Consider the following 13,282-nt stretch of genomic DNA (forward strand, 5'->3'; position numbering starts at 1 on the left):
AATAAACATGGTGTGCACATTAATGCATCTTGAGTGCATGTTCAGTCAATGTTAGACTGCAAGATTTGGTAAAAATTCTCAATTTCTTCCTTTTTGGCTCGAGATGTAAGAGCATATATTTGAGCAACAGTTGTGTTAACATGTCTTCCTTGTATGTATATGGATATTATCCTATCACTAACAACATTGTATTTCAGGATAGAAGTTGAATTTGGCTTTTTGATTATGAATGCAACAGCATTCTTCTGTTTTTCATTCCCTGCATAGCATACCATATGATTATCTGATTCAACGTGACCAAAAGCTGGTTCATCTCATCTCACTAACGTCTAGTATGTCAATGTTCATGCGTCCCATTTCATTTTTAACAATTTCCAGTTTTCCAACATTCAAGCAATGCACATTCCATGTTCCATTTATTAAACGATGTTTGTTATTGATTTTCCACATTTCAACTAACTTCCAATCTAGGCTCTAGCACTACACTATTGTAACTCGCCTCTTCTTTAATGTTCATAGATACAGACATATTGTACAAAAATTTTTAATCATCTTTTTAAATTTAAGATGTATAGACCATTAATGTAGAAGACAAATAGATGAGTAATTTGTTTATCTTACCCAAAACTCAGTAACGGTCTCAAGAGTATCTTCATTTCAAAAAACTTCATCCCTGTCAAATCACTTTAAATCAAAGCAGTGAACTTAAAATGCCAAGAAAATTAAAAATAACCAAAATTGTGAAAAAGCAAATTCAGAGCATAAGTATTTATTACTGAAGCATCAATTACTGATTATAGCAAGAATAATTTATACTGTGTTATGTGTCCAATAAGTGGTTAATACTTATGCTCTGAATTAAATGTGTTCATTATTATGAATTAAGAAAATGATGTTATCTGGTGTTAACAATTATGTTAACAGGTACTTTTCATACATATATTAATATGCTCTTAAGCGTTTTAAAAATAAACCATTCAGTTCTTCAAAGACCCAAAAGACATGTGTGTTATTAGGAAAGAGTTTGAGAACATAATGTCAAACCTCAGTCATACTGTTATGTTCATCCTGCTTCAAGCAGTTCTCTGCTGATACGCTGCATAATTCCTTCTCACTCTGTAACAGAGACTTCACAGACTGGAAAACATCTTCACTGAAGCTCTGAAAAGAAAGACATCCTAATTTATTTAATTCTGAAGTAAGGTAGAGGGTGCTGGAGATTAATTCTAGTTTTAGATAAAGCAACTCTTATTTCCAATGAATATTCATTGGGTGCCTTTTGGTATTACTGATTAAATAGTATACACAGACCTTAAGTCAGCTGAGAAAGACAAACAAAATGTCCTTATGTACTGTTGCCACAGGCCCAAAACACACGGCCCAAGTGTAGGCACTCAACTAACTAGAAGACTGTCTTGGTGACTAACTCACTCCACGCACACTATAGTCTGATAGATTCCTAAGTTTCTATAGGAACAGAAGTAGAGGTGAGATGATCTGGAAGCTATGATGACACATGCTAACAACAAAAATTACCCCTAAAATAAAGTTGAACTTGGAAAAAAATAGAAACTAATCAAAACTAAAGTTTTCAAATGGCTAAAAGAAGCTGCAAGATGAGAATGAGGACAGGTGTTTCAGACTGGAGGGGAAGGGGAAATTTGAGTGAAAAAATGAACAAAACAGGGAAAAGTCATATAAAGCAATAACCCAAATCCATTCCCATGGAGTCAATTCTGACCTTAATAATCAGAATACTACCTCTTTTCTGCATTACTCTACTTTCACTGATTTGGTTATAACTTTTCTATCTTTTCCGGTGGGAATTTAACATTACCTAAAGACTTCCCATTCCTTAGCCACAGTAAATCTCTCTCAATGTTCCAAGATTTATTATTTGAAGATTAAGAATGCTTATAGTACTGCGTATCAGTTACTAGACTCATAAATCCTGTCTTTACCACTATACAGTAAACAAAAATACTGAAGTGAGAGACTGTACTGTACTGATTTTTCTCCCAGATTTCAGTATCTTACAAATGTTTTCTAATCTTAATAAATTAAAAATTAATGGAAATCTTCTCTCTAAACACAAAGATGTGAAATCAAAGAAATTAAAGAGAGGAAAAAAGATGTAATGTTAAGTTTATTCTTTACGTAAGAATAACAGCTAACAATTAAATATACTCTCTGTAATTCCAAAGTAATAACTAATTTTAGGGTAAAAGTATTCTAAAAACCCCTGGGTTAAAAGCTGTTGAAGAACAAAATAACCCACACTATCTAGGAAAACAAACAGATTTGTCCTGGAAAGGGTTAAACCGGGTGGGTCCTTAGAGGCAAGGATTCTGAGGCTCCGTCTAACATACTTTGGACATGTGAGGAGAGACTGGTTCTTAGAGAGGGACATCATGCTTGGGAGGGTGGAGGGACAGCGCAGGAGAGGAAGGCCCTCTATGAGGTGGATTGATTCAGTGACTGGGAAATCGGGATGGGAGTGTCAGAGACAGTGCGATTGGCACAGGACAGATCGGAGTTTAGGGCTGTTGTACACAGGGTCGCTATGAGTCACAAGCAACTCGACGGCACATAACAACAACAACAACAACATCACAAAGTATCACTCCTCAGATTACTTAGTAGTTGAATTCATTCTGAAAGTATTATATACCTTTATAATGGAGATACCTACTAGTCAACTTTAATCAAATGATCAATCTGACAAACTGGAGTAAACATATCACTAAGCTATTCATGCTGGATCTAATTATAAAGGAAAACAGATGGGCCTAGAATTTGAGGATGTTCCACAGGACAAATGGCTTAGACTCTTGCAAACATTCACTCTTATTAGAGAAGAATCAGGCAATGAGAATGTTCTATATTGAAGGATACAATAGTCAAACACAATGAATAAACTTTGACTGAATTCTAGGTAAGGGCAAGGATGAATATGTACAGGAATAAGTGCACAGAGTGTATTTACATGGTATCATTGAGTTAATAGAGTTCTGTGGTTTTAAACACTTGGTTGTTAACCAAAAATGTGGACATTTCAAGTCCGCTTAGAAGCACCGTGGAACAAGACCTGGAAATCTACTTCTGAAAAATTAGTCACTGAAAACCCTATGGAACATAGTTCTGTTCTAAAACATCTGAGGGTATCGCCAATAAGAATCAACTCAACAGCAGCCAATACTAAGTGACTCTCATGTAAGTGGCAAAGATGTGATTTTTGACAGATGCAGGCTGACCTAAACAAAAGCAAAGCACAAAAATGTCTGCACCCTACTTTCATTTGGTTTGACAAAGATGTGTATGTATTCCAGTTTGGAGGCTCCGGTGTGAAGCAATTGGATTCTGGTGGATAGGTTCTCTTGTTTTAGTTGAAAGTCACATATAAACTGGTTGTTTCTTATTTCATTCATAATCATATGAGTTTATTGGATTTACTGGATTTAGGTAAAAATCAGCTGTGGGCAGGAAACCTCTTATTTAGGTCAATCAGGACTTGGTGGGTGGGCCTTTGTATTTAAAAGTCTGTTGGTGTTAATTGTGTTTGGTAGGAACATTCTTCTGCATGGTACAGCACTGGTCTGTCAGTTTGCTGTAGTAAGGTAACTTGGGGTTGCGATGTTGAACTCTGCGCCACTTGTGTTTCAAATGTCATAATGGTTACTCATGTTGGAGAGTGTTTGGTGGAGCTCCCAGATTAAGACACACTTGAAAGCAGCACTGGCATCCATTTCCTAAACAACATGCCTGTGGAAACTCTATGTACATTAGAAAAACAACAAAAGTTATAGAACAGGGTTCAAATCCTTTGTTCATGCTTGTGCTCGACTCAACAGCACTTAACAACAACAATGTATGTCATTAAGTGTCATCAAGTACAACTCATAGTGACCCTATGAATAGCCAAGCCTATGCTGTGCCATCTTAATCACCTCTGACACACTAAGACCCATTGTTGAAGTCACTATGTCAATTCATTTGATTGCATGTCTTTCTCTCCTTTGCTGACCCTCCATCTTTCCAAGCATGTTGTCTTTTTCCAAAGAACAGCCTAGCACAGATACATGTCCAAAGTATGAAAGATGAAGCTTTGCCATCTTTGCCTCCAAGCAGCACTCTGGCTGCACTTTCCCAATACCTATCTGTTCTTTTCGTAGTCCATGATATAGTCAGTACTCTTCTCCAGCATCACAGTACATACATATAAGGGGTGTGGGGTGTGTGTGTGTGTGTGTGTGTGTAAACAAATAGAGAGAGAAAGAGAGAAAGATGGATGTTAAAGTTGAGTGTAAGTGCAGAGTTATTTGGGGTGTTCTTTATATTGTTTTTTTAATTTTTCCAACTTCCTGTAATCTTGAAAACATTCTGTTTTTATTTTATTTAACAAATGAATGACGGTTTTCTGTCTAAATCACAAATAAATATAAAGGAAAAAATATGAAATGTGAAATATGAACAAGAACTATCAATATAAACTTCACGACACTGTTGGGGCAAAGAGCACTCCTGCTACTCAGATCTTGGATGCTAAATACTATCTGGAGTTCTTTCCAGGTGAGGAAGAGAAAGTAGAAGGTGAAATTAGGTTATCCTGTAGTACCAAAAAGCAAAGCAGCAATGAAAAAAATATATATAAACTTAAGGTGATAGGAAATAAATGAATGATGGTAAATAAATAAATTACAGTAAACAAAAATTTTCCAAATATGTCAGACTCTCAAAAGTAAATGAATCAGTAAAGGACTGAAGGAAGGGAAGAGAAGAAATAAACTCATTTGCCACATCATTAATCTGAAAATTCCTAATTACAGGGAATTTATTCTACTTTAGGAGACAGTGTAGTTCATCCAAGGTTAATGAGGGAAAGCTTTTAAATGCCAGCTAATAAATATAAAAGGATAGAAGAACCAGGAAAAATCACCATTTTGCAAATCCCATGAAATAATGGATTTAAGCAAGGGTCACTGAGGGACATTAAAAGCACAAGGTAAAAGACTGCTGGAAAAAAACAGAGTGCAGGCACTATTGTCATAAATTATCATGCTATGGATTATTTACCGACTAAAAAAAAAGAAAATGCACTTTTACAATAATGTACTCAAGCAGGGTTACTACCTTAGTCAATTGATCAATTTAGGATCACTGATAGTATGAAAACCTGGAATTCTATCCTCAAGTCATTCTGTAAACAATCTTACCTAAATGTTTAATGTGAATTCAATCAAACACTTAACTTTCAATTTCTACAAAATATAGAAAAGAGAACAACACATTAAATAGCACCATTAGAAAACAATCTGATAAATCCAAATTGTGAATATCAGATAAGAAACTGAAGGCTAGTCTATTCAAGAAATCAACCTTTAATTTAAAAATGAATTGGAAAAAAAAGAAGAGGGAGATTGTTTCAAACTAAAACTGTTAAGTCCTATACCAAATGCAATGATGGGTCTAAAGCTTAGATAGGATCTCAAAAAAGAAAGGACTGCATGTGGCAGGGAGTAATATAAGCTATTTTCAGCATAATAAAGGATAGAGAAGTATTAGAGTTGGGTGTTAAGTATCAGAGCAGTAGAATGGAATTTTCTTAGATATAATGGTATTATTATGTGACAGGATGTTCACTGGAAGAACCATGATGAATAGTTCTGAAATAAATACACATTGTAACTATAACTTTCCAAAGGGTGAGCCAAAAAGTGAACACATACAAAGCAAGTAAGACAAAACACTAGTAACTGCTGAAAATAGGTTGGAGATATGCAAATGTACTATGCTTTTAGGTTTCCTAAACACTTGAAAATTTTCATTATAAAATATCAGACATAAGGAAGAAACTATGGTCACTTGCAATTTTCCTAACAATTAATTCCTCATAAATATCCATGTAAAGTAGAAAACAGAGAATTTAAATATACCTATTTTCAAAAAGCTCATCCAAAGTAATACATATGGGTGTCCCTATTTTATATACACACACACACACACACACACATATAAAAACAATACATTATATTTGGATTCACATACTTTTATCCAACAGGGCTTCTAAATCTTTACTGAGAATATAATATGGAAAGAGCTCAAAGTAAATAGTAAGAAATTTCAACTGTCACCTAATTGTTTAATCTCAGGCAGTATGTTGGTAAATTCAAGTCAAACTGGTAGATAGCATTATGCTTGGAAATCAACTCACACTTATTCCATATGTGTGCGCACATGGAGTTACAATTATTTAAATTACTCAAGTTACAATCATTTTTTAAAGCAGGTAGTCAAATTTCATTACCAAATTAAACCTAGGGGCCTAACCATTAATTTACAAAAAGAATAAAAGCCTACCATTTCTGAAAAGCAGAAACACAAAGATTCATTTTACTTATTTTTTCAATGCAGATCTATTAAAGGCATAGGCAGTTAGCCTGAAAACAATGTCTGTATATTTGTTGTTGCTGTTATGTGCCGTCGAGTCGTTTGCGACTCATAGCAACCCCATGTACAACAGCCCTAAACCGTGCTCTATCCTGTGCCAATCTCATTGCCTCTGACACACCCATCCCAAGTACCCCAGTCACTGAATCAATCCACCTCATAGAGGGTCTTCCCCTCCGGCGCTGTCCCTCTACTCTACCTAGCATGATGTCCCTCTCTAAAGACCTGTCTCTCCTTACAACATGTCCAAAGTATGTCAGACGAAGCCCCAGAATCCTTGCCTCCAAGGAGCAGCCTGGTTTAATCCTCTCTACGATGAATCTGTTTGTTTTCTTGGCAGTCCATGGTACATTCAATACTCTTCTCCAGCACCACAGCTCAAAGGCGTCAATTCTCCTTCTATCCTCCCTAGTCATTGTCCAACTCTCTGATGCATAACAAGTGATTGCAAAAACCATGGCCTGTATCAGGCGCACCTTAGTCTCCAGAGAAACGCTGTTGCTCTTGAGTATTTTGGAGAGGTCCCTAACCGCAGACTTTCCCATCACAATACATTTTTTGATTTCCTGGGTACTGATGCCAAGAGTGTTGACCGTGGAGCCGAGCAAACTAAAGCTGTGAACAATCTCAATCTCTTCGCCATCCATCCTGATGCTACCGATTGGTCCGGTGGTGAGAATTTTTGTCTTCTTGACATTGAGCCTCAGTCCATATTGAAGGCTACAGTCCTTGACCCTCTGCAGTAAGTGCATGAGGTCCTCCTCAGTTTCAGCGAGCAAGGTTGTGTCATCTGCATAACGCAGATTGTTGATAGATCGTCCACCAATCCTAAGGCCATGCCACTCCTCATAGAGCCCCGCCTCTCGGATAATCTGCTCTGCATACAGGTTGAAAAGGTATAGAGTCAGGACACATCCCTGACGTACACCCTTCCCAATTTTGAACCATGCAGTGTTGCCCTGTTCTATTCTGATGACTGCCTCTTGGTCCAAGTATAGGTTTCGCATTAGCACGATTAAATTAACAACCACTTGGCCAACTGACTGGAAGAGGTCAATATTTGTTCCCATCCCAAAGAAGAGCGACCCAACTGAGTGTGGAAACTACAGAACAATATCATTGATTTTACATGCAAGCAAGATTCTACTGAAGATTATCCAAAAGCAACTGGAACAGTACATCAGCAGAGAACTGCCAGAAGTCCAGGCTGGGTTTAGAAGGGGTCGTGGTACTAGGGATATTGTAGCTGATGTGAGATGGATCTTAGCTGAAAGCAGAGAATACCAGAAGAATGTCTATCTGTGTTTCATTGATTATGCAAAGGCATTTGACTGCGTGGATCATAACAAACTGTGGCTGACTCTGAGAACAAACTGTCTGTATATTACTTAAAACTTTAATTAACAAATATTTGAAAAAATAACTTTATCTTCCAAATTCCCAGACACTCTGTAATCTTTTTTTTTTAATTCTTTACACCCTGTAATCTTAAGAGTTAGTCAAATCGTGGGTTTTTTTAGCACTTTGCAGAAATAAGTGGTTAGATGAAAAAGTAGCCTGGGAGTCTACCAGAACACTAACGATCATGGGCTGGAAATGAAACGGGATAGCAGTTATCATAGAGAGAGAAGGAAGGCAAGAAAAATGCTGTGACAGAAGATATCAAAGACCGCCATCTTTCTCCCATGGAATCACCGGTGGATGTGAATCACCAGACAGGTGCAGCCTTTGGGTTAGCGGGTCAGCTCCCGAACTCATAATGATAGAACCAAAAACGTGTTTTAATTTTTTTAAGGTTTTTTTGCTGCTGTTGTTTTAAATTAAAAAAGAAATACAAGTTAATTTGAAGGTAAATGAAGTCTAGGAAACGTGAAAGGTAAAAATTTGAGAGACTAGTGAGGAAAGAATTGTGGTGCTGGCACATAGTACTGAAATATCACCAAATATCAAAAGAACAAATACATGTGTCTTGAAAGAAATGTAGCCAGAGTGCCCTTTAGAGGAAAGGATGGTCAAAGTTTGTTTTCACTTACTTTGGATCTATTTTCAGGAGGAACTAGTCCTTGGAGAAAGACATCACGCTAGGAAAGGTAGAGTAAAAGGAAGATCCTGAGAAAGATGGCTTGACACAGTGACTACCACACAGGCTTGAGCCTGACTCATATCATAAGGATGGTGCAGGACAGAGCATGGTTCAGATATGTTCCCATGGTCACTATGAGGTGTAGATGACTTGACAGCAACTAACAACAACAACAGTGAGGAAAGAAGAAAAAGCCATGGAAGAATAAGAATAATCATTCAATGCCTGATGCTAAGCACCAAACAGCAGATAAACAGACTAATCATTCAGTTTCTGCTCTGCAAGAGTTCACATTCTATTAGAGAACTGGATTCAAATAGCACAACATAGTGAGACAAGTGCTATAACCATGTGCCTAACAGTGGCAACAATGGAAAAACTGATTAATTTGGCCTGGATGAGAAGAGAAATCAAGATTATTGCTCTAGTAAAGCAAGATTGGGAGCTCATAGGAGAGACTTTTAGAACAAGGTGTATGAAGAGAAAGGTATCAAGAAATGGAAGCAGAACCAAAATGCCTTAAAACAGAGTAAAGTATTTTATTCTTCAAACAAGAAAGGAAACATTTCATTTACCCACAAGTGGCTATACAGCAACAAGTATACAAACATGCAATATCCCCTTGTTATATCTGAATGACTGTTTCTTGGTTCAGGTACAGGTTCCACATAAGCACAATTAAGTGCTCTGAAATTTCAATTCTTCCCAATGTTACCATAACATTCACAGAGCTGGGTGTATGCCTTTGCACAGACAATAAAATATAAGCAAGTATTTTTTTATTATTTTCTGCTTTGAGTCAAAATCCATTAGATATCAGCAATAATTTTTTTTTTCTTTAGTATCAGTTTGGTGTCTGGCATAATGATAAGCAACAAATTCATATTTGTTGAATGAATAAACAAATGGTAATAGTTTGGAATCAAGTCAGTAATTTACAAGGAAATACTAGTACTATGTATTGAAAAGAAATGGGAATTGCGGTAGCCTCAAGAAATAATGTTGCCTTTATTATCTTTAGGCATGTGAATCTTACAATAATTTAATACTGTTTCTGATTTAAACAACTAAGATTCACTTAAAAAGAATATCAGAGCTGGTTAACAGGATTTAACAGTCAACTTGTTTATTAGAAGAAACACTAAAAGAAACAACACAGTGAACTTACTTTCCTAATGGATGGTCTAGTCTTCACATGACTCTTTCGGAAAGTCTGGAAAGTAGCCATATTTACTGCAGCTGTTTATAATCAGCGAAAAGTGATTCCACAAAACACCTGTGGGTGGGGAAGGCGGGGGAGGGGGAGAGAAACAGTAAATCAATTTCATTATTTTAGTAATTCAGTCAAGGTTCATGTCCTAAAATATTTCCCATAATTGCAGTCTTTTTTAAAAAAATTAGTTTAAATATTTACTTACAAATTCAATATGAGTATCTAAAAAGTAAATACTAGTACCTTCATGAGATTTCAGACTATCACACAAAAAAAATTTATTTTAGAATAGCAATTTGCCATACCTATCTAATCTCATTAACACTTCCCCTCCCAACATTTTTATTTGCTTCATTGGTTTGCATAGAACTCATTTATAATAAAATCATTCATGGGCATTGAGTTTTACTACAATTATGCATTTGCACATTGTGTTTTATGTAATTAGTTATTATTATAATCACCCTAACTTATTTTTACCTGGGAAGATGAGAGCAAGGGAACACTGCATGGTTCAAAATTGGGAAGGGCGTACACCAGGGATGCATCCTATCTCCATACCTTTTCAACCTATATGCAGAACAGATTATCCGGGAGGCTAGGCTCTTTAAGGAGAAATGTGGGGTCAAGATTGGTGGACGACGTATCAACAATCTGCGTTATGCAGATGACACGATCCTGCTTGCTGAAACTGAAGAGGACCTGAAGCACCTGCTGCAGAGGGTCAAGGACTGCAGCCTACAATATGGATTGAGGCTCAATGTCAAGAAGACAAAGATTCTCACCACTGGGCCAATTGGTAGCATCAGGATGGATGGTGAAGAGATTGAGATTGTACACAACTTTAGTTTGCTTGGCTCCATAGTCAACAGTCTTGGCACCAGCAGCCAGGAAATTAAAAGGCGCATTGCCATGGGAAAGTCTGCTGTTAGGGACCTCTCCAAAGTGCTGAAGAGCAATGGTGTCTCTCTGGAGACTAAGGTGCATCTGATACAGGCCATGGTCTTCGCAATCACTTGTTATGCATCAGTGAGTTAGACAATGACCAAGGAGGATAGAGGGAGAATCGATGCCTTTGAGCTGTGGTGCTGGAGAAGAATATTGAGGATACCATGGACTGCTAGGAAAACAAACTGATTTGTACTGGAAAGGGTTAAACCAGGTGGCTCCTTGGAGGCAAGGATTCTGAGGCTCCATCTAACATACTTTGGACATGTTGTGAGGAGAGACCGGTCCTTGGAGAAGGGAGGGTGGAGGGACAGTGCAGGAGGGGAAGGCCCTCTATGAGGTGGATTGATTCAGTGACTGGGATAATTGGGATGGGTGTGTCGGAGACAGTGCGATTGGCACAGGACAGAGCGGACTTTAGGGCTGTTGCAAGCAACTCGAGGGCACATAACAACAACAAACTTACTTTTACCACCCCTTCTCATCAAGTCCCCACTGCACCTTGCCTATTCCATCATGCTCTATCTGTCCATTAATCTCTGTTGTTCTAGTGATTATCCCCCCTTTGTCTTCTTCCATCCTCTCCCCTTCTGAACACTTAAGACATATACTGTTCCTATTTGCTAACTCCAAAAGCCTATTGTCCTTACATCTATTCTTTCCAGGTTGATCCTCCCTTGGCCTGGCCCTTTACAGTGTTCATCGTCTGAACAATCTATTTCTGCTCTCCCCACCCTCCCACCCCCTAGTCACCCTCCTACTTTCACAGTAGCAGTCTCGACCTTTCTTAAGTGTTTAAATTTCCCTAATACTGGAAAAGCTTTTAATTTTTAGAATAACTACAAAATAAACCCCAAAAGTAAGAGAATGGTCTTATTTCTTAAGCAGAAGATAATACACATGAGATTATTAACTCCTATATATCATTTTAGATCAAATAAACAAAACAAATGCCTTACATAAGAAGCTTAATATACACCAATGACTAGAACTCAAAAGAACGTACCTCGAAGGAAAAGGAATTCTAAAACCAAGTAGTAACTTTTTAACAATCCTTCATTAAAATATCTTATAGCATCAACCTGGAGCATGAACCACTCAATTTTCATACTTGGCCACTGCAGCACCGAGTTGTTATTCACTGCTCCCAGATACTGTGCTGAATGCTATGGATTTGTTCTAGAAGTATAATGTACAACAAAATAACACAAAGGATGATGTTGTTGTTGTTGTATGTTGTCAAGTCAACTGCAAGTCACAGAGACCCTACATACAACAGCTATGGACTCTGCCCTATCCTAAGCCAGACTCACTGTCTCCAACAGACCTACCCCTCACTATCTCAGTCACTGTGTCAATCCATCTCATCCTGAGTCTTCCTCTCTTGCACTGTCCCTTCATTCTCCCAAGTATGATGTTCTTCTCCAAGGACTGGTCCCTTCAAGCAACATGCCTAAAGTACATGAGACAGAGCTTCCAAATTCTAGCCTCCACAGAGCAACTTGGCTTCACCTTCTCCTTGACAGACCTGTTTGTTCTTTTGCCAGTCTAAGTGCAATACTCTTCTCCATCACCACAAATCAAAGGCATCAATTCTTCTTTTGTCATCCTTTTTCACTGCCCAGCTTTCTGACACGTCACAAGTAATTGCAAAGAGCAGAGCCCGTAGTACGAGGGATATCGTAGCCAATGTCAGATGGATCTTGGCTGAAAGCCGAGAGTACCAAACAAATGTCTGTGTTTCACTGACTATGCAAAGGATGTAATAGGGAGGAATGTGTTTTGCGTACAGCTCCTGTTCTATATAAGAGGTCAAATTACGTGAAGACTGTAAGATGTCACAAACTGTCTAAAGGAAACTCTAAGGAGCCCATAACGGTGCAGTGGTTAAAGTGCTCAGCTAGGAACCCAGACGTAAAGGCTCAAACCTACAGCGTCATTAAGTCAGAACTCAGTATCAGTGGGGTTTGATTTTGTTTCCATTTCATTATAAACCCTAGAGCAATCACTAGGGAATTCTGGTGGTTTAGTGGAAAAGGAACCACACTGTCAAACCAAAGATGCTCAGTTATTCAATCAAAAAAAGAGGGACAGTGTCCAAAAAACCCACTGGAGGGTTAGCAGACAGTTCTGGCTAGACAAAAGCAACTTCTAAAAACTAACAGTAAGTAAAAGAAACCAAAGTTATATCTAATAAGTGAACAGTGAGGTGAAGGTGATGTTATTCCATTTTTCAGAGATAAGTAAGCTAACGGTCACCTCCAGAAAACAGCTGAAAGTATGTAATTAACTTGTATACATAATGTATACAAGTATTAACTATTGTTCTCTATCAGGAGCAAAGAAACATGAAGAAACACAGACTGCTAGTCCAAAAGACTAATGGGACCTCAAGAACTCAAGTTTCAGGACTCTGAAACTGGAAGTACTGCATGGTGCCCACCTACAACTACTTTTTTTAAAAAAAAATAATTTCAATGAACATTTACAGAGACCTTGGTCTTCCATTTATTCATTGCTGCACTTCTCTACCCGCCTAGTCCTCTCCCCCTGCCCCCCAGTTCGCTCCTCTCCTTCAAAAGCAAAAGAAA

General features: G+C 37.7%; 1 protein-coding gene across 1 annotated transcript in view; it reads right to left on the reverse strand.

Annotated features, from left to right (window-relative positions):
- AKAP11 (A kinase (PRKA) anchor protein 11) overlaps positions 1-9,758 on the reverse strand; it is a 48,173-nt gene extending 38,415 nt beyond the window's left edge. The window contains exons 1-2 of the mRNA XM_006884614.1: positions 9,699-9,758; positions 1,045-1,161 (exon numbers count right to left, since the gene is read on the reverse strand). Coding sequence (XP_006884676.1) covers positions 1,045-1,161; positions 9,699-9,758 — 177 coding nt within the window. The remainder of the gene's footprint in view (positions 1-1,044; positions 1,162-9,698) is intronic.
- Between the last annotated feature and the right edge of the window lie 3,524 nt (positions 9,759-13,282).

This window comes from Elephantulus edwardii, unplaced genomic scaffold (assembly GCF_000299155.1).
Source record: "Elephantulus edwardii isolate Elephantulus edwardi_28Jun2011 unplaced genomic scaffold, EleEdw1.0 scaffold00036, whole genome shotgun sequence".
In the NCBI taxonomy this organism is placed as follows: domain Eukaryota; kingdom Metazoa; phylum Chordata; class Mammalia; order Macroscelidea; family Macroscelididae; genus Elephantulus; species Elephantulus edwardii.